At 36.8% G+C, this 22,433-nt stretch overlaps 1 protein-coding gene across 1 annotated transcript; it reads left to right on the top strand.

Annotated features, from left to right (window-relative positions):
• Positions 1-49: 49 nt before the first annotated feature.
• CAPZA3 (capping actin protein of muscle Z-line subunit alpha 3) lies at positions 50-958 on the top strand. Its single transcript, XM_051618645.1, is given in 3 exon segments — positions 50-224; positions 227-311; positions 313-958. Coding segments are annotated over 3 exon segments (906 nt in total).
• Positions 959-22,433: the final 21,475 nt, after the last annotated feature.

Here is a 22,433-nt window from a genome sequence, read left to right as displayed (position 1 = left end):
TCATGTGCAGTCTCCTGCCCTTTCGATAGTGGTAACCTCCAGTCTGCACATGAGGCAGGAGCTGGAGAAGGTGTCTTTCATTTGCAGCCTACTAGAACCGTCCCCTTCTGGGGAGTGAGGCTGGGTTGTCTGAGATCTCTCTGCTCTGGCCCAGGATGAAAAGCTGGTGAGGCAGGATGCTGCCCACGTGGGAATCTGTCACAAGAAGACCAATTTCAGCTCCGTCTGAATAATCGCACTGTGCTACTGACCCACTACAATGACTCAGGGGGAAACAGCTTCTTTGACCCTCAGGACAAATTTTCTTTTGCCTAATGACCTGTGTGGGGTAATCAGAAAACCCCAGAGCAGTGTGATGCTAGATGAGAGGGATCTGTAGAGAGATGCCCGCCACGAGGACTTGAAGGCCTATGTGAGGTGCCACTTTCCTGCACGGAGCTGCTGCGTGTTCAAAAAAAGCCTGGGGAAGAGGCAGCCATTTGTGGCCTACATTGAGGTTTATCAGTACCAGCCTTCAAATCACTGGAACAGCCTTTGCAAGTCAGACTGGACTTTTGCCCTGCCTCCATTTACCACTCAGGTTACAGTGATCTTTCTCCTTCAGACACAGTACTTCAAAGATGGCCATTTCCATGTAGCTGTCAGCAAGTCTGTAAGTGAGACTCTAAATGTGATAGACCAAAGTCAGTTTTCTACAGATTATGTGAAATTTGTGAAAGCTGAGGACACCAACTTTCATTTTGCCATTCTGGAAAACATTCAGGCTTTGTACGATATATAGGAGACAAATCTGCAGAGGAAGCTCCATGTTACTTACACGTTTATGAACTGGAATATACTATTGAAAGATCAGCATCTGAACACCAGTGTCTTCGATACAGAAGTTTATCCATGCTTACTGAAACACACTATTTTATATGGTGGCCCAAATATTTTTTTTTTAAAAAAAGAAGACTAAAAGGGAGTGGTTAGTTTAGTTATTTCTGGATTATTCAGGAGAGTATACAAGCTGTCATTAGTAATCACCATTTTGAATATAATCTGTGATGTCTGAAACTAATTTGCTGTGTTGTTTTTTTTCTGCATTTAATTTTCAGCAGCTTCTAGAGCTACTAGTAGTGGTCAAAATGCCACAGGCAGTACAGTGTTACAGGTGAGCCAGCAAGCAAATTCTTACTTTCCCTTGTAGTTTTATCCAGTATTACATTTACTTATGTAACTTCATATTAATCATAGCATTGGTTATAAGGAAATTGGTATAGTAGGGTGGCAAAGATATTGAGCCATTATTCCTACATTTTTCATTGATACTGAAACTCGGGAAACTCAGTTTTGAGGCTGAGGCATCTCTGTATGTGCAGGAGACATCCCTAACATAGTCACGTGAACAAAGGGAGATCAGTAAACAGAAGGATTACATTTCTTATAGCTAGTGCAGAAGATATTTCAGGACTGACTAGGGATGTATGCTCGGTGTTGCAGCATTACAGAACAAAGCAATGCTGCCTCCCTTCTCCTAACATTTAGTACAAATGCCAAAGGAATGGATGTGATTTTGGTTTACTTTCAAACTATGAAAGTGATAGTTTGCTAACATGTTTATTACAAAAAAATGGAATGTCTACCACACTTGCTGTTTTCTGTAAACACACCTCCTAATTGCAGTTTTATTAGAAATAGAGTTTAATTTCAAGAAGTAATGTAAAAACTAGATGTCTAAAAATATTGACATGTATTTAAACTTTCTTACAAATATTGGATGCTTTTAATGTAAGCATAAGATTTTACTTTTGTTCATCACTGCTGGTGGCAAGTACATTGTCACATGGGTTGAATATGCCTTTTGGTAAATACTGATATGGGGCTTTATAGTTTCACTGCTGAGACGGGCAATGATTGCTTTCATTGTCTTTGTTTTAAACTGTAGTAAAGATCCATACATCATAATGGTTTTAGGATAACAAAATTGTGCAAAAATGTCATCTTCAGATTTCTGCTCTGATGAAAAATGAAGATTCTGCACCTGTACTTATACTTGATTTGGTACGTTCCTTACTCTATACATCTGGATATGAAAATTAATTACCCAGAGAAACCAGTAATGAAAATTAGTCTAATATAAAAACCATCATTCTATATCATTCTAAATTGTTGATGACAAAGTCATATGCTCAGTTTTTATTGATAAGCATACTAATTTACAAAGCCTTATTGCAGATGACAGGATTGTAGCATTGCCAATACTTGAATTAAACTGAAATAAATTAAATAGTTCCTTTGGTATATTCTTTATTTCTTTATATTTGCATTTATTAGAGCACACTTTTCATCTGGTTGTTTATCTTTATGATCACTCAGTGCAAAGATTCTGGAGGTTTTGTACTAATTTACATGCAGGAAAGGACCTCATCACACAGGGTTTCGTTTCTACAAGCAGAAAGCAGAATTCTGCCCTTGTAACAATGTCCCTTGACAATGCCTTTAATAGGTGTCCCTCTATTGGAAAATCTGCACCAGGAACTTGAAGAGGGAGAAGGATGGAGCATGAGGAGCATTTCCTGTGCTCTTTTGGTTCTTCACAGAAAGCTGCGTTACCTATGGGTCATTCTCTATTCTCTCCACAGCTGCTACTGAGATCCTTCCAACACCAATCTAGCCCTTTTAGTGCCTGTGTTGCTGCTGGACACCATTCAATGAGCAAGCAGCTGTCTTTGCATGGTATTTATTTGAATATGTGATTTCTTTATTGAAAAGAAGAGTAATTTTATTAAAATTGTTATACAACCTAGGGCTGCTAAAATGAGGATGGTCAGCTATGAGTGCAGTTCACATCTGCAGTACAGTGTAATAGATGAATTTTGGACATAAATTTAACAGAAACAAGGACATAGCACTAGAAATTCTGGATTGTGAAAAAAAACCACCACTTCATTCAAGCACAAATATTGAACATTAACTAACAATTAAGAACAGTAGGAAACAGTGGAAAAACCTAAACAGTTAAATAACTGTAAGTTTCAACATTTATTCCACCAGATTGTTCCCTTATGGGATACAAATACATGACATTTTTCAACAAAGTGTTCTGTAAAATTAAATTCTTTCTTCTTTAAAATTCAGTTTCTATATGGCAAAACTCTAGTAGGGAGTGCAATGTGAAAAACTTTTCATATTGTAGGATTATGTAGTTTAGATTAAGTTGTCCATCTTCTGTATCAGTTGACCTTTATGAACTTTCATTTTCCTTAATTTTCCTCCCTCTATAAAAGAGGGAATCTGTGATACTAGAATCAGCTGCTCAGAGGAATGGAGTTTGGGCAGAGTAAATGTTCTGATCTGGCTGAAAATGCCCACTCATTTTTTACAAAGCTTATGAAATTAATCTGGAAAAGGTTTTTGCAATACAGGCTTTGTCCATTTCCCCTCTACATTCTTCATGATGGACTCGGATATTTATTTATTTATTTGTTTGTTTGTTAAATTTCAAACCTGGGGAGGAATAAGCATTATGAGAAGAAAGTGATGATGTGAAACTCAATTGAAAAAGTTACTGAACTTTTATATCTATACATTTATGCCTCTGGATGTGTTTGAGATTTAGATGCAACTTCTAACGCTGTTGCCCATACCAGAATTGTTTTGTTGTAAAGTAAATACATTCTAACTCACATGATCTTTGTTCCCAAAATTCCACTCCTTTTTTGTCCACTGCTTTAGAAAGCATTCAAAATCTTATAGCTGTCTGTAAATCCATCTTTCTATACTGGTATCAGTAGCCCAGATTCAATTTTCTTACAAAAAAAAATGTCAATTCTGTTGGAACTCTGCTCCTCCATTTACAGGCTGGCAGACTCCTTGGAATTCCAACGTTGGTACAAAGGTACCTGAGAAAAATTGCCTCAATTTTTTTCTTTCTGAAAATAACTTTGTGTCTACCATTAATTTTTGCTGCAAAGAAAATTATCTTATTTATTACACCAGTAACATTAGAGCTTATCTTGGAGTTTATTGTCAGCTTCCAGCTGCATTAAAATTGAAAGAAAATTAACACTTGATATTAGTATTTGGACTGCATATTTAATGTTCACATTAGAAAGTTTTATTTATGTTCTGCTAGTACTACAGCAGGTGGAAAACCTATCAAAATTAGAACATTTAGTAAAATAATTTTCTTCATTTCATTTTCAAATACATGTTGAATGAAAAGCTACTAATTTTGTAGTTTCAGAGTAGAAAGACAAATCTTTAGCGGGCACTAAGGATTCAAATTATATGTTGGCAGCAAATAAAGTCTATCAATACTCCTAGTCATTGGAAAAAACTGATGTTTTCCCCCTTGCATTCTCCATTTCTTATCTTCATTCATGGAATAAAAAAGACAATATTGTAGAAAAAACACCCCTGCTTGTATGTTTTGAAGACTCTAACCTGTTCTTTACTCCTTATTCCTTACCAAGTTGTGGAGAGGAAAGTTAAATATGATTTTGAAACAGAGGATATAAAAATGAAGAGAATAAGTGAACTTTCTGTCAACTGAATATCTCTCACTGATTTCAAATAACCATTGCATTAATTCTCTGGATGTATAGTAAGATCAAATTCAAGGATTATTTTCTCTTCTATACTAAGAATGGTTTCTTGTGTTCAACAGATCCGAAAAAAAACAGATTTTTTTACAATCCAAAAGCAAGATTTTTTCCAAGTCTGTATGTCAGCATGCCATTCTTCTACAAATAGTGGATTTTACATTCTTTTTCATGAAAGCTTTACAGTTATTAAAAATGTGGAGTCGTTTCAAAAAGTCACTACTTTGAAAATTAACTATTATGCACTATTCAAAGCATAGTATCCTGGGATTCTTAAAGTTACAAAAAGTACTTGTTATAGTAAGACTTAGGAATTGCCACCGTACAGAACGGGGTGAATAAGAGACCTAATGATAACCATCAAAATAGATGACCCATGTTATGTTACATCATTTATGTAGCAGATTACCTCTGAATGGAAAGGGAACTACTACACATCCTTAAATTCATACCCAGAAAATATCCTGAGATTGTGAAATCCTAATCATAAGATCTGGTTGCTTGGGGAGGAGGTGGGGTTATGTAATTGTACATATAACACATTTGGAAGAAAAAGGATTGTGGGTCTCAGCTTTTCTCTAGGTGTAGGTAGGGGTCTTTCCATGCTGAATCTTTATACACAGTTAAAGGTTTGTATTTCCTATTTTCTTACTAAGGAACACATCAACTCTTTTATACACTGCTTCTTAAATAGCATTCATAATTACTGCGTTGGTAACAGGAGCAGCTGAGAGCCTTTCTAAATACTCCTCCAGAACCAGAAGGCTAAAAATTTAAAGTCTGTATGGTTATAATCATAGCCATCTTTTCAAAGTATGCTGATGATGATAAAATGCTAGAGTTTTAAAATACAGATTGCAGAACAGATCTTTATAAGGGCTCTACCTTAGTGTCTTACCAGAATTGCTTGTAAGACAGATTGCTCTCCTTAGAGGAATGGAAGCCCAGTGTATGACATTAGAGGAGAATTAGCAACCTGGAACAGGAGGGATAAGGGAAAGGTCATAAGTGGGAGGATGCTGAAGAAAAATGTGAATAAGGAAAATTCACAACTGGAGGCAGGAAGAAAAAAAAGACCAATATTATAATTCCACTGTTCTGGAATGTGAGCAGACTGTCCAGAAGAGGAGGACTGAAATCTCACCTCCTTCACTGTCTTTATTTCCTTAACTTTTGGGCAAGTCACATGTCTCTATATTCCAAGAGATCTCCAATCACTACTCCAGTATATCTGATCTTCAGTCTTTCAGTGCCTAGGAAAGCTAACAGTTACTCCTGATCTCATAGATATTCTATCAGAATGCATTAAAATTTTAAATAAGTAATACAATAGTTGGCTCTTAATAACTAAGATAAGGAATAATTTAATTAGATGTGATATTTGCCATCCAGTGGGATCATGACAGGTTGGAGAGATGGGCTCATGCAAACCACATGAGGGTCAACAAGGCCAAGTGCAAGGTCCTGGACATCGGCCAGGAGAATCCCAGGGCAATCCCAAATGCAGGCTGTGCAGAGAATGGATTTGGAACAGCCCTGAGGAGAAGGACTTGGGGCTGCTGGTTGATGAGAAGCTCAACAGGAGCCAAAAAATATGCACTTACAGCCTAGAAAGCCAACCATATCCTGGGCTACATCAAAAAAAACATGGCCAGCAGGTCAAGGGAGGTGATTCCCCTCCCCTCTTGTCAAACCCCACCTGCAGTACTTTGTCCAGTTCTGGGCCTCCACCACAAGAAGGACACAGAGCTGTTGGAGTGAGTCCAGAGGAGGGCCATGAAGATGATGAGGACTAAAGCACCTTTCTTATGAAGACAGGCTGAGAGAGTTGGCGTTGTTCAGCCTGGAGAAGAGAAGGCTCCAGGGAGACCTCACAGTGGCCTTCCAGTACCTGAAGTGGCTACAGAAAAGCTCAAGAGAAGATGTCCTTGCCCATGTAGGGGGGTTGGGACTAGATGATCTTTAAGGTCCTTTCCAACCCAAACTATTCTGTCATTCCAGGATATGTGAGCAAAATAATTATGATCCCGAATTAAACTAGTTGTCAGTACAAGTTTACAAACCTGCGTCCTGGAGCACACTACTGTGTTCTCATTAATTACATCCTTCTTTACCCGCCAAGCTTCATGGTCTTCCTACATAGATCACAGACCAGTGCACCAGCCCTTGAAAGCATACAGCTGCTTAGATGTGCTCATCTCAAGATTCACTGACAGGGAGTTCATGTTTCAGGTATGAACATGTTTCAGGTACAAGCTCATGTTTCAGCTCTCGAGAGCACACTGGTGGTAAAGCTAGAGATCAAAAGTCTTTGCTTCTTCACTTACTCATTGTTTATTCTTAAATTTATATTGTTTAGTCTTAAGTGCAAAAAGCATAGAGGCCCAGGGAAGACAAAAAGACATTGAGTACAGTGTTGCTCATATAAATTCACTGTTATCTGACTTCTGAGATAAAGTCTGTCCGCTGTGGAGTTGACTTTAACCCAAATGCATGCTGCAGGCCATACTAAGTTCTATACATACAATGAAGTTAAAAATATGAGTTTGTGTTCATAGTCATGCATGTTCATGACTGGGGACTGTCATGGTGGCACATGTTGGAATGCTCATTTCAATAAAAACAGAATAGAATAGAATAGAATAGAATAGAATAGAATAGAATAGAATAGAATAGAACAGAATATTAGAATAGTCTGTTCTATAGAATAGACTCAGTTGGAAGGGACCTACAATGATCATCGAGTCCATTTCCTATGGCTCTTTTTTTGCACACATTTCCTTCCCTTGGCAATTAATGTGTAGTTTGGGGTTCTGTGCTGACAGAAGGTTGAGGCAGGACTGAGGATTGTGCTGAGGAAGAGTCTAAGTTCCTCAAAGGGTTAAGAGAAATACATATTTAACTTGGAAATCACTTCTCTTGAAGAGAGGAATTGATAGCTAAGCCTCCTAAAGAGTGATTTCATTGAAAAACACAGACAAAAATTAGACGAAATGATCCCAATGGGTCCCTTCCAACTCAGCATACTATAATTCTATGACTCTATGATTCTATTAAATGTCTTTGGTTTCAGATAGAAATAATTTCTGTCTGGAATGAGATACTTAACAGGAAACTGAAGATTCATGAAATAGTAGAGCTTTTTATTTTATTATTTTAACATCCAGAGTTTGGTTTTGTTATTTGGTTGGTTTTTTTACCTTGTACTGCAGATACCATTAAAAGAAAGCCATCTGAGAAGCTCAACACTCAAGTCAGACTCACAGAGTGAGAAATAGAAACTCTTGTATATGCTGTTAACAGCTACATGATCCTGTATGTATCATGAGGTAATTAGGACTCCACTGATATTGAAGCAAGTGCCATAGATAACCTTTACCTTCAAAACCGGGTATATTCCAAGTAATACTTTCCTTATGCTATCTTCCAACAGATGAGAAATATCGTTTATTTTGTTTCTAATTAGTAAATATCTTCCAGAAATCCCAGTGATTATTTCTGAGAAACACATTTTATCCAGTTCACTGATGATACTATTAATTTTATTTAAGAACTTTATTTCACACAAGACTTTGATTAGCAACTTCTTATAATTATATCATCATTAGAGACAGATAGGAGAAACACAGCTTATTTCAAGATTTATTATTCATTCTTATATTGTTAAAGAATTAATGCCAAAAGTTCATCTGCACTAAAAGTCACCTTCTTGTTGATTGGTTTTGCATTTCCATAAAATAAATGTGATTTCTCCAGGTACTGTTACATCAATTCAGTACCATTATTGCTTTCCATAGATAACATCTTCATGCAAATGTATTTTGTTGTTCTTTCTTAAATAATTAATGTTATCTCCTAATATATTCTTGTTCAGACCAGTTCCTCTAGTAATTATAATCACATATGCAGCACGGATTCATTGAGCATCTATAGTTTCATTCTTGTTCTTCCCATCAAAATGTCATTGATGCCATGCTTTCTCTGATCCATAAGCCCTGCAAAAACCAAGCTGTTCTTTCAGCCCCTGGACTGGAGTTCTGTATGTTTAAATCCATTACAAAATATGGATTTAGCTGAAGCCAATGAAAACTATAATTAACATTTTGGTGTTCTGTGTTGTTATTTATTTTCCATTATCAAAGTTACATAGGCTGCCAAATGCAGATTATGGGACAAATTGTGCTTAAAATGCAGGTTTTTTCAAAACAGTGTGTAATGTCTTGTGAAGTATTCATGGGGAGAAAGATTAAAATGCATAGGTTCTATTTTGCCTTCAGCTGTTTTCTGGCTCCTCTGTTTAAGTCCCAGTTCAACACAGTACTTAATTGGTTAATTTTAATCATTTGTCAATCTCCACTGGGAGGAATAGCATTATATAGGTACTATGATGCCACAGTTGGATAAATTGGATCATGCAAAGCTGAAGGACCTCGTATAGAAGACAGAGATAGCAGCAGAAAGTTTCTCTTCTTTTGACAGTGAACTTCGCACCAGTCTGAAGATAGTTCCTAGAAACCAATTTTCAGGCCTTTGCTCCAATCTATTTTATAAATTAATTTACAAAATCCTGCTCCATTCTGTTGTCTTATTCTATGGAACATTTTGATTATGAAACAATTCATTTTCTTCAAATTAATAACAACAGATCCAGACATGGGCTTAAAAGTCTAGAAGCTTCAATAAATTAAATTATAAGAGTTGTTTATTCTCCAGGCAAACACACAAGATTCAAGAGAACCACTTATGCAGTCCATGCGTATTTAGGCTCTGAGCTACAGAAAGCTGACTCCCTGCAAGAATGTTGAATGGGTTCTTAATTGCAGGAGGTTGAACTCTTTCTCTCACTTATACAGTGGAGTGCCCTTAAAGCTATGTTATGGCCTGGCACTCAGGTGAAGCATGCTCTGCTACACCTGTAGAAAATCTGTTAATGTGTACCACAGAATGCACAACTTGAGGGCATAAAAACCCACCAACATTAACAAAAGTAGTTACTTATCCAGAAGGTAGCTGGAGAACTGCATTCTGATCCCTTCTTCAAACTTTCCATATTGCTTTTGTTGATTCAGTGGAATATAATTCTTTTTTAATGATGAGAAAATAGAACATTGTGTATTGAGAGAGTAAATACATGAAAGATTGTGACCTGCTGGGATTCTGCAAGCATGAGAGTTACTTATGTGTATTCAGATAACAGGAGGGAGGGAAAAATTAAGTGAAATATGAAAGAAAAAAAAACTTCCGATTTTTGGCCTGCTGTTAGCATCTTTATTTTAGACTTCAAGGTTATTTCCAATACTTTCTTTTTTTAAAAAAAAAAAGATCAATTTTAAGAATTTCCTAAAGATATTTGTAGCTATTAAAATAATTTCTTTGAATGATGTGAAAATACAGGACTATTTCAGAAAAGGTCAAAGCATTTGCAAATTTACCCCTATAGCTGAATAGTAATTCCAGTATCTATCTTCTTTGATATTGGCACAATATTTTCATAAGCAAAAAATCAGAGTGGAAAAAAAAAAACCAAACCTCAATATACTTGTCATAAAATTCTGCATCTAAAAGTCACTTTGATGTTTCTGTTACTGTTTCATTAAACCCCTCATAGGCAGCCTAATACTGATGATTTGAACTCCGAAGAAGAATATCCTTTATTTCATTTTCTTCTAAAACACCGAACTATTAACTATGTTTTACTGCAAAAATGTCATCTAAAGACATCATGATGTGCTAAGTAGAAAGTAAATTGCCTAGGGCTTGTATGCTTTGGGTCGAATGTCAGTTGTTTGTAGCTCATTAGTACAATGAAATGAAATCTGAAATTATATTAAATGTTTGCTTAAGATGTAATTAGTGAGGAATTTATGCATTTTCAAGTATTCCATACAGATCTGTGGTCTCATATCAACAGGGGCAGAAATGCTTTCTTGGCTACATTATTTGCCTTCTCCAGAGGCAGGAAAACAATGCAAAAGCCAAAATCTATTGCTCCGAATTTGTCTGCTTTTGTTCTTTTTGCCATTTATCTCTATTCTCTGCTCTGCAACCCTAATTGCCAAATTCTTATTTCACAGGAAAGCTTAACTCAACCTGTCCTGTTTCCTTTCTGCCTTTAGATACCTAAAGAAAATTCAAATAAAAGCTGAATTAGCCCTATGACTTCAGACCAGGTAGGCTTAAAGTACTTGGTACTCATGTCACATCAACTTGCAAGCTGACTTTAAGCTCGGGTTGTTTCTCGGGTGCACAAGCTAAATGCTAGGCAGTCTTTTTCCTCAGACTGGTCAAATGGAGAATCAAGACTTCACACATAAGACCTCATCTGGACTCATTGTTTTTGATGTCAGGGAAGCTGGCATGAAACAGGAGTTTCCAGTTTTCCCTCGGGGAGCTGGCCTTAATGCCTCTTCCCCCCCAGGCACACACCGTATGACCTGTACAGCATGCTCAATTTAGAGGTTCCAGATCTAGATTCCACAATCCAGATCTCTGGACAACCACTACTTCCCTTTCTAAAGCAAACTCTGGATGCAGAACTTGAGACCAAACACTAGAAGATGGCCTTTAGTGGGTTAGGGGGAAAGGAAGAAGACAGGAAACAATCTAAGTATGTGAGGAAAAAAAGAGTTCTGCTTCTTTGAGTACAGTAGTGCCTGACCTGTTTCTGAAAAGAGGTGGATACTAGAATAGATGTAGGACTGATACACTTCTATCAAAATAAGGACTGAAATCCTCTAGAAAAACTTTAAGGACAAAAAGATTTCAGAATATTCAGTGTAAATATGGTGTCCTCTAGATGGTATTGTGCTTAAATAAGAATGCACAAAAATAAGTAAATTAAAACTATTATCTGCATGTTTTACTTAAAAAGAAGGAACAATATTCCCCATGCAACATGTAACCATTACTTAGAGTGAACAAATGAAGATAGTTACAGTATTAAAACAAAAAACCTTTATGACCAATGGCTTGCTAATTCTAAAGTGAAAAGAGATGTTAATTAAATCCTATGCACTAAAACTTAACCATATTGCATTAGCTATCAGAAAAACATATCCTTTACTCCATTAATAAATGCTATTTCACAATTAGATAAATTTTGGATATTGTCATCATTTTCATCACTCCATTTTATACCAGTTGAAAACTGGGTCTCAGTGTTTTACTACTAGCATGCAAGTACTGACTGCTCCCTGGATTTTAAATAGTAGCTTCTACCAAGGATCTCCCATCCATTTGGTATTAAATATATCTAAAATATTTGCATAGTAGATCTTGATACTGATCAAAAACCAAACCAGCCTAGTTCTTGAAAACAATTCATTGCTGCTCTCTCAGAATAGCTAAGACCCAGGCTAATGAGATTACACGCAACATGAGGCTACTGCAGCTAGACTGATTTTAGAATTCATCTTGTATCTCTGATAGAATCCCCAGCTGTGCTGAATAGGATAACTATATTGGCATTGTTGTTGCTAGCTCAGGGGTCACTGCAAATGCATTATGGGTATGAAATGCATTGTATAGAACAGGACAGACCTGCCATTAGAAAATATATTTTAGTGCAGAAAAAAAAAAAAAAGTATATATAAAAACACAAAGTGTGTGTATATTCCTATGTGTTTGTATATATACATGCTCTAAGATGAAACAGAGTCATTAAAATTAGGAGAGCTAAAAATTACAAAAGTACTAAGCCTTAATTCACATAATTCACATACAGGATGCAAGCTGAATTCACTTATTCCATGTTTAATGTTGAATTATTGAAGATTCATCTTATGCAGATTTCAAATAATCCTCACAAGAAACAAGGTTGGAGTGAAAGGCATATTTGAAGAATTATTGAAAAATAAATGTATCTAACCAAGATGTAGCTGAGTATGCAGGGTACAACTATAGCATTCTACACATTTCAGCATAATCAAACTTTTCCTTTGACAGAAAATTTAATGATCCAGTAATAATTAGCTGACAGCTAAGCTTCTTCCCTGGTTGTCAAATAGATTTACAAATACACAGCTAGAAATACTGATGTAGCTACTGTATCTAATATAATTACAGAATATTGAAGTTTTGTAAGCAGCATTTGTTTTTGTCTTCATATAAAAAAAAAACAAAACTCACAAAACAGCAAAGACTATGTTTTTCAGAATAACAGGCTTCAAAAATACCATGTGATCACTTAAAACGTGGGGTTTATAACATTTTTTATCACAGCTCAGTACAAATACCTCTAAAATTAAATTTGTTATATATAAATTTACTATGCCTCATGATAGGAATCTATTCTACATGTACCAGTACCATGCATCTTGTATCATGCATCCACCTTACAAGAAGCTGCATCCTAATGAATTAATGTAACGGTATAGAAAAAATTACAATTAAGTGCACAGAATTTTCAGAATAAAAACTAATAGGCAAAACACAATTTGGGTTCTTAGCCCAGGGCAAACAGCATCAGAAAAATCTGTTTACACCCATGAGGGGAATGAAATTTTGACAAGTCATAACTCAGTCTAAGGTGGGAGAAGCAGTAAGCCCCTGGTGACAGAATTAAGTCTGCCCAGAGGGATGAGGTGGAGTTAATAGTGGAGTTGCAGGGGAACAAATGCCAGTGGTTACAGCAGGCTGTTCCCTAAGACGTGTTTTATTATAAGGCACTTTCCACATCGTGTGGACTGGACATGTGCTCTCACATGACAGAGGAGGAAACATCTGACTCTCGGGAGAAAAGGTGGCCAAAAGTAGCCTGCTGTACTTAAAGCTGTGTAACTGGCCTCCCTGAGGGGTACTTGTAAAAGAGCACAGCATGAGAAAAACAACAGGGCCACAGCTTCTCTGAGCCTCTGTTCCAGAGGTGGATCAGCCTTCTGATAAAAACACTTTTTTCATGTATCAGGTCAGAATTTCTCATGTTCCAACTCATGCACATTTTTTCTTGCATGTCCAAAGTGTGCCTCTAGGACATTGGACCTATCTTCACTACATCCTCCCATTAAGTAGTTGGGGACAGCAATTACATCTCCCTGTTGGCCTTCTCTCTTTAGGGCTGAACAGCTTTCTCTGCCTCTCCTCATACAATCCTGTCCCTCAAAACCAACCTGATGCCCCTTAGCTGGATTCATTTCAGTATGTCAGCATCTTTCTTGTATTTGGATGCCCTTAACTGGACACAGTACTAAAGGTACAGTCTCACAAGTGCTGAACAGAGGGGAGGCCTTCAGACAGCCCATAATTACTGAGCAGATTGTTTCTAGGTTTATGAATAGCCTCCCTTGAAATTGCATCTCCATGCTGCTGAAAGCAGACAAATGATCTCTCCTTCTTTTTTACTATCTTATGATAGCAAACCACACAGCCCTGAGAAGCAGGAATTAGCTGCATTACAATGTGGAGGGGTAAAAGGTTTCTGAAGGATAAAAAGAGATGACTAGGGACAAGTTTAAAAAATTGGACCTGGATTAGGACTGGAAGTAAAGAAATTCTGTAGCCAGAGCTCCCAAACATTATTCTGTTTTTTGCATGCAGCTCAACTCTGATTTTTTTCTATTATTTGCATATAGCTCTGAAAATCAATACCAAGCTATAACCTCATCACTTATGGATAGCTTTCCATATGCCAATTTGCTATGACCTTTTGCTTTGTTTACTGAAGTGACAAATATTTGCCTTGTGTAGATAAATGATCCACCCTTGTGCATGAAAGAAATATTGATGTTACAGATTTCAGAACTCTTGGTTTGGTCAATTTGATCTTTGAAAATTATATTAAATTTTATATTTAAAGAACAATATATTAGTACTTTCTGATACATTCTTTAACTGCACAATCACACATTAGCTATTTTCAGCTTGCTGGGTTGCTGTGTTGGTTAGTTGGTTTTGCTTATTATCTTGCTTCATTTCCTTGGAAATTGGGGATATAATTTACAATTTCTACTTTTTCAATGTGAAACACATTAAGATAAAAGAAGAAATAGCTTTATTTTGAGGTGAGCTATTTAAAAACAGGTTAAACAGAGTACTATTGTATCAAATGCAAAACAGAACAGTACAGTGTAGTAGCCCCGACTTTATCAGAAGACTATCAGCCCCAAATCTCTATGCATGACTCTTCATCTTATGTCTTTGCAAAAGTATGTGAATGGCCACTACGAATTCTAATTTCTCTCATAAATTTATTGAGATAATCTGGGTACAAAATAAAGGCACTTAAACCAGTAGACCTTCAGTGACATATGCTCTCAGCTTTTCAGTTAGTGGATGTTTGTTCCGAGTCACAAGAAGATAGACTATGTTTCAGGAAATAGATTCTGTCCTCATTTAAGAGGAAGGACCTTGCTTTTCCTGCATATCCTGCTTTTCTTCAAAAAGATGCATTAAAAAGATATAGAAATTCTAATGAGGTTCCCTGATAATTTACATTCCCTGAAGGCAAACTCAGCAGTGTAAAGCCTCACTCTTCCAGTGGTGTCTTATGCCATGAGACCCTAAAAGTTGCTAAAGGTCTCTACTGGGGTCATTTTTAGAGCACATAGTGTTGTGTCCAACCGCAAAGACAAATCTTCTGCTGTACTGACTGCAGTTTTGGCTAAACCAGGAAAACTGATATTTCATCTAGAGATTAAAATCAAAAGCATGTAAAGATTGAAACATCTAATCTACAGTGTGTTAAAAACATAAATAAACTCCATAAATTGTTAGGTCACATACCAGAGCAGACGAGCAGCAACTTATCTTTTCTTCTCTTTTAAGCAGGTGAGCTAAGTAAAGCAAATCAATCACTAGAGTGCTCCTTCCTATTATTTCCAAATATAGACATTTACAGGTAGGGAAGGAAGGAAATAGAGATTAAATTGCACTCTTTTTACAGCATAGGACTCTGGGCAAAAACTGCCACAAAGAAACCCAGGGTACAGTCTCTCACCAGGCCTTAGTCTCTGCATTGCTGTGAAATTCACTCTAATCAATAAGGAGGACACGGTCACCTTGGTGTACCTATCCCACTCCTAAAAAGGGAAGAAAATGCATGAACTCTGATTTCACCATCTCTTTCCACTGCTATTTCTCTGCTGAGAAAGCAAGCAGGGAATAGTGAGTGATATCAGAATTTGTCGATGTGATCTGATGCTATAAGGGAGCTTAAAAACTCCACCTGTGTTTGGGGAATGCCCAGTAGTAATCAAAGCTCAAAAGTTCTAAGGCAAGAACATATTAGAAGCAATTACTTTAACTGTAAGTTACCTTCACAAACTGAAAATATGTGACCTTTTTTTCATCTGCTCTTTTGTGATTAATGGTTGCTTATGCTCTCCTTTGTGCAAGCACTAAGTGACTTTCCCTTAAAATATGATAAAAAGTCCGTGTAAGAAGTTGACATACTGGCATAATTAGTTCTCATACTCCTTTGGAGCTAGAATATTGCCATTGGACTTGGGGCTTGTAAGCCAGAAAGTATAGGGGGGTGTGGGGAAATCCTTAATAGTCTTCAGAGTGTCATCTCATTTTATTATTTTTTTTTGCTTCTAGAAATCTGGGAGACAGACATTTTCCTCTTTAGGTAGACTTAAATAACTACATAATGATTTTAAACTAAAGGCTGAAAACTTTGTACCTTTGCTCATTTTGGGATCAACATTGGGAAGAAATGTAATCATTCCAAGAGATGATACCCCAGAAGTTAATCCTTTATTACCGAATTTCAGCTAGTCACCAAACCTTTTGAACTACAGCCGTCAAAATGTTGTATCCTCACTTTATTATAGACAGTCACATACCAAATAATGAGAAGAATAATTGATTTCCTGACCTTAAAGTTATCAAAAGCCATCTAAAATTTATTAATGTCTTTCATCAGCTTTTTAATTTGTCAGTTCCAAGGGGTTCCTGTGTATTGTATCCTGTGTATTGTATCTAGCACTGCTGTCAAAGTATTGAGAGTCCCCACTATTCATAAGGCAGGTGACTTCATGCTGTTCTAAACACTGAATAGAAGGTTGAACCAGAGCCCTAATTTTTGCTTTTGTCTACCCAGCTCCATTTACAGCATGTCTGTGTTGTGAATCACAGCACATTTAGTTAGCAGATCTAAATTCGGAGGAAATAAAAATAAAGTTAATTGAAAACCAAAATTAGTTATATGAGTTACTTCTTTTGAGTTTAAACTGTATATATCACGCAGCATTTTTTCACTCAGACTTGGTTTTCTTGTAAAATTTGTCTTTACTCCAGCCTTTGTTGAGAGTTTCCCAGATGTGTTGTAGTGTTGTGATACATCTACCTGTTTGAAGTCTTGTTTGTTGTGATTATTCATCAAGAACTCACTTGTTGACAAACATAGTCTGTTTCCCATATCTCCCTGCCTAGATGCCTTATAATTCATATGAGCAGAAGGATAATTTCTGGTTGAGAGAAGCTATCTCCATTTTTTCAGATGTAAATTACATTTATGTCCAACTCAGACATCTTAGAAGTATCCTAGTTTTCTTCCCTGTGTCTTTCTGACTCACTCAGATTGTATCCTAGTAAATTTATTGTCTTCTCTAATTTATTTATGTAGTCTCAGATTTATTTAATGAGTATCTCTCAGTGTTACAGGGAAATATGGTTGGATGTTTATTGCACTGTACTAGATGCAGTTGATGTTCAGTAGTCTGTCTTATATGCATCTAATTAATGGGACACTATCTTAAAAATTACAGTTAATTATATTGATCACTCAGTTTTACATCAGATGTGGTCTGTGTGTTCCCTTTTACCACTAGACAGAAGTGCACAGGACTTCTAAAGCAGCACACTGATGTCTGATGTCCCCAAGCAAGAAGAGTAACACATCTAACTCAGAATGTCCTCAGACACCGTTTACTTTTGGAAAAAAAACACATTAAAAACCTCCATATTAAAACAGTTCAACATTCAATAGCTACTTTGCTCTAACTTGTAACATCCTGCTAGAGTCTTCCAGATCCCAATAGCTCTTCTCAAATTATACTACTTCCATCTCTCCAGATGAAGCGACATACTATATATTATTTATTTGAAAAAGTTCTGTCATCCTCCTCAGGAGCTGTGTGCTGTGATTTGATTGATCAGAAAACTCCACAAGATCAAGTGTCTGTTTCTAAAACCATCTCAACAACCAGGTGTTGTCAGGCATGGTTCTATCAGAAAGTTCAATAGCTGTTCAGTGAGGTGTTAAGGGTAACACATATTATAATATTTCCTATTTCAAGCCATTTTTTCATATTTTTGAATCTTTAACATAGGTGAAAAAGATTTATCTCATTGCTCTCTCATAAGCAAATGTGATATAACATTGAAGAACGAAAAGCTATTCTATTTTCCTTTGTTACTTCAGAGAATTTGTACAGAAGTACTCAATATTTTTTAACAGAGATAGCTTAAGAATGAATATTTTCCTGGAACTAAATTTACAGTGATAACTTTCTGGAACATAAAGAAAATTAATGTAAGCTGATGGATAAGATGGGATGTAGAACATTTTGTATTTTGCCTCATGGCTACTGTCTGACAGGCTGCTAGCAATACTTCACTGCTGAAAATACTAGAGAGATATACATTGAAAATTGTCTTTTATTAGACAGCTAGAAGACAGCATGTATCAGGAACTGTGAAACAAATGTTATGGGTTTTGTAATAGGTGTAACTGGGACCGATTTGGGATTGAAGTGTGCTGGCAACCTAATATTCAAACACAGATCTGTGGGCAGACATATCTGTCCTGAACAGTTCTGCTCTTCCATTCTGTACAGAATTATTCTGGTTGCAAGTATTTGATAGAGCTATACAGTGCCAGTGAAATTCATGCCTAAAATTAGGTAAAATTATTCTTTTTTGGTGACTAGCAGAAAAAAAAGAGCTGGTTTTCGGAATAGTTTGCCTTGAAATTGTTAGAAAGTGCTCAGCAATAGTTACCTGCATAACAAATACATGTACTAAAATATGCTTTTCCCTTGTCAATGTAGTTTAGGATTTTTTAAAAGACAGTAATTTTTTTTGTCTTTTGTAAGACCCTCAGACTTATTTTACAATGCTGCATAGTCTCACAACTAAAGTAAACAAAAATTCTGCCTCCAAAACCAGTCTCATTCAGGTAGCATCTCTCATTATTTATCATAATTCATATAGACTCGTCTTCCTATGTGAAAAACAGTAAAAAGTAAGGAAATATGATTAATATCCACCAAAAATATCTCATAAAATGTTTAGAGATCCCAGTTTAAACAGCAATAGGTGTTGCTGACTTCAGGTTGAGCTGAGGGTGAGAGGACAGTTTACCCAACAGTGGATCAAATTAATTACAATGGCCTCATTGGCAAGAGCAAGACCAAAATTTAGCCTTATGTCTAATGCACAAATTTGAACAGATTACCATAAATCTACTGTATTATATTAGAAAGTGGGAGCTTATATACCAGAAAAAAAAGAAAAAAAAAAAAAAGCTCCTCACTTTTCTGTTTTCTGTAGCAATTTACCTGTGATAAATCCACAGTAATTACCAGAAGTGGATCATAAAATTCTGCTAGTAATTGCAATATGTAGTGATTCATTCTGAACACTTGTTTATCAGTTGGTACATCTGCTTTCAACTTTGGAGACCTAAAGCTTACTTTCCATATCTTTACGGCAATGAATGAAATTAAAATAATAAAAAAAAGGAACTCCATAAATTTCAGCTATGACACAAATAATTCCTTTTCAGAATAGCTGACTGTCAAGGTTATGGTAATATCTATCAATTCAATCTCATCTGAAATATACTCTTGGAGAATGATTTAAATCTTGATTTTAAATCACATACTGTCCCATAAATGCTGTATTTGTGTGGCAGGAAACTTATAAGTCTATGGAACTTCTCTGCATAACACTGCACCCTGTCAATCCTTGAATCTGACTGATGATAAACACAGCCTGCTCTCAAGTACTTCCCAGTGATTTCCAAATTTGGCACAGAATGTACTGAAATTTTTAAAAGACACAGGAATTTAGTATCCCATTATTTTTAAGTCAGTGAATCAATGTACACTGAGCAGACAAGTTTGTGCTTTAAAGTGGATTCCATGGACAGCACAATAAATGGAAGATCTGGATTTCCAAGCTTTTCTTAAGTTACTTGCTGATTTCTTTTGGTTGTGTTCCGCTCCACAAGTTTGGTGTTTATGTAGTGTTTTAAAAGTCATGTATAGATATTACATTAGAAATCAGTATCATTCTGTAATTCCTAAACATGTTAATCTTTAAAACACATTCATAGCAAATTCAGTGATATCTGTGATACAGATACATCTTGTCACAATAACCAACAATTTTTCTTTTTTTCCACACCACTCCACCTGTACAATACATAAATCATAAATCTGGGCCTGTGGAATCTCTGGGCAGAAAAGCAGAAGGCAGAGGGGAGCAATCCAGCAATTTGTTCAGTACAAAAATTTCTTCATTCTTCATATGGATATTGGATCAAGTCCAGTCAGCATGGCTTTATGAAAGGTAGGTCCTGCTTGATGAACTTGATCTCCTTCTATGAACTGATGACCCAACTATTGGACGAGGGAAAAGGCTGTGGATATTGTATTGGACCTCCCAAAAGCATTTGACACTGTTCTCCATGGAACTCTCATAAAAAAAAAACCTGGCTGTCCATGTCCTGGATGAACATAGATCTGTTGGATCAAGCACTGGCTGGACAGTCGGGCCCAAAGAGGGGTGGTCAATGGAGTCAAATCTAGCTGGTGGCCAGTCACAACTGGTGTTCCTCAGGGCTCAGTGTTGGGACTGCTTCTGTTCAACATCTTTATTGATGATCGTGATAAGGACATAGAGCATATTATCAGTAAGATTACAGATGACACCAAGCTAGTTGGGAGTGTTGACCTGCAGGAGGACAGGGAGGCTCTAGAGAGAGACTTGGATAGATTAGATTGTTGGGCTAATGTTAATGGTATGGGCTTCAACAAGGCCAAGTGCCAGGTCCTGCACTTTGGCTGCAACAACCTCCTGCAACAGTACAGGCTTGGGGAAGTGTGGCTGGAAAGTGTCTGGCAGAAAAGGACCTGGGGGTTCTAATTGACAAGCAGCTGAATATGAGCCAGCAGTGTGCCCAGGTGGCCAAGAAAGCCAATGGCATCCTGGCTTATGTTAGAAATAGTGTGACCAGCAGAAGTAGAGAGGTGATTGTCCCCCTGTACTGGTGAGGCCACACCTGGAGTACTGCGTCCAGTTTTGGGCACCTCAATTCAAGAGAGATATTGAGGTGCTGGAGCGAGTACAGAGGAGGGCAACGAAGCTGGTGAAGGGCCTAGAGAATAAATCTTATGAAGAACACTTGAAGGAGCTGGGAATGTTTAGTCTGAGGAAGAGCAGGCTGAGGGGAGACCTCATCAGTCTCTGCAACTACCTGAAAGGTCATTATAAGAGAGGCTGGTGCTGGTCTCTTCTCACAAGTAATTAGTGACAGAACAAGAGGGAAGGGCTTCAAGCTGCAACAGTGTAGGTTTAAACTGGACATTGGGAAAAAATTTTTCACAGAGTGGTCAGACACTGGAATAGGCTGCCCAGGGAGGTGGTTGAGTCACCATCCCTGGATGTGTTTAAGGGTCGTTTGGATGTGGTATTGGTGGATCTGGTTTAGGGGAGAACTTTGTAGAGTAGAGATCACTCAGTGATCCCAAGGGTCTTTTTCAATCTGAATAGTTCTATGATTCTATTATTCTATATGAACATTAAGGTTAGCTAAAACATATTCCTGCAATATTTAATGCTGCACAAATAATTGCTAGAGATATTTTGAAATAATGCATATTTTTATGCATGTTTTGAAAAATACAAAAAAAATTCTCGTTTAGTCAACGCAAGCACAATGTAAAAAACTAACCAACCCAATCACTTTATATAAAACCTGGGGTATGATTATGTGCATGCGGGATCTGCAGAGCATCTTACATGTACAGTCATTCTGAGTATTGGGTATTGAAGTATTTGGGGAGAATTCAGCAAGTGTAAATACGAAAGTTTTGTTTAAGTTTGATCTCTCACTTCTCTGTTTTTCATACCTTGAGTTGGTTTTTTTAACATTTTTTCTTTTATTGCTTTTAGCTGTGTTTCTAATGATAGCGTCAAAACTTACGCCTATTTAAGTTGTTTCATTTTAAATGCATAAAAGTAAATAATTTCCAGTTACATAGTTATTGTCACTCCAAATAGCTTTGTCTTTATGATTTGCTTTATAACTACTGTCACTTTTCAGTGACTACCAGGCGTTCAAATACCAATAGTCTGGCTGAGAGCCATCATTAGCAAATCAAAGCAGATTTATTTGTGCTTTTTTCTTCTCAGTCCTCAGAGTTCTCTGTACTGCTGCTACCTTAGTTTTTGGCTCCTGCCAAACCGTTAGTCTGCCTAGTAGGAGAAATTGTTTTGGCTCAATCCTGAGATTTCTTATCAAGTACTTTTCTCATATTAGGGGAAGAATAGTACTCACTAAGATGGTTTGATATAGCCTTCAAGAAAGCCCAGTGGAAAAGCCATGATTCAGATGAATCTGTCTGAGTTGGGTTCCAGAGAAGCTGCTCATTCCTGTTCCCTGGATTCCTTTGTGTTCCAAATAGCCTTCCTTTCCCAGATGCTGTCTCATACCCAAATGAGGAACCACAGCAGATTTCCCCTCAGCAAAAACTGCTGTTTCCTACTAGAATATAGCTGTGGACAGTTAGATTTATTTGACTACTACACGCAATTTTCTTACAAAATATTGTTTCTTTGTTTAGTCAGAATCTTCAACAAGGAGCTACTGGGTTTAAGAGTTCTTGAAGTGAGATGTAT

This window comes from Apus apus, chromosome 1, assembly GCF_020740795.1.
Source record: "Apus apus isolate bApuApu2 chromosome 1, bApuApu2.pri.cur, whole genome shotgun sequence".
Taxonomy (NCBI): domain Eukaryota; kingdom Metazoa; phylum Chordata; class Aves; order Apodiformes; family Apodidae; genus Apus; species Apus apus.
The sequence above is the reverse complement of the archived record's forward strand: the minus strand, read 5'-3'. Positions and strand labels throughout refer to the sequence as shown.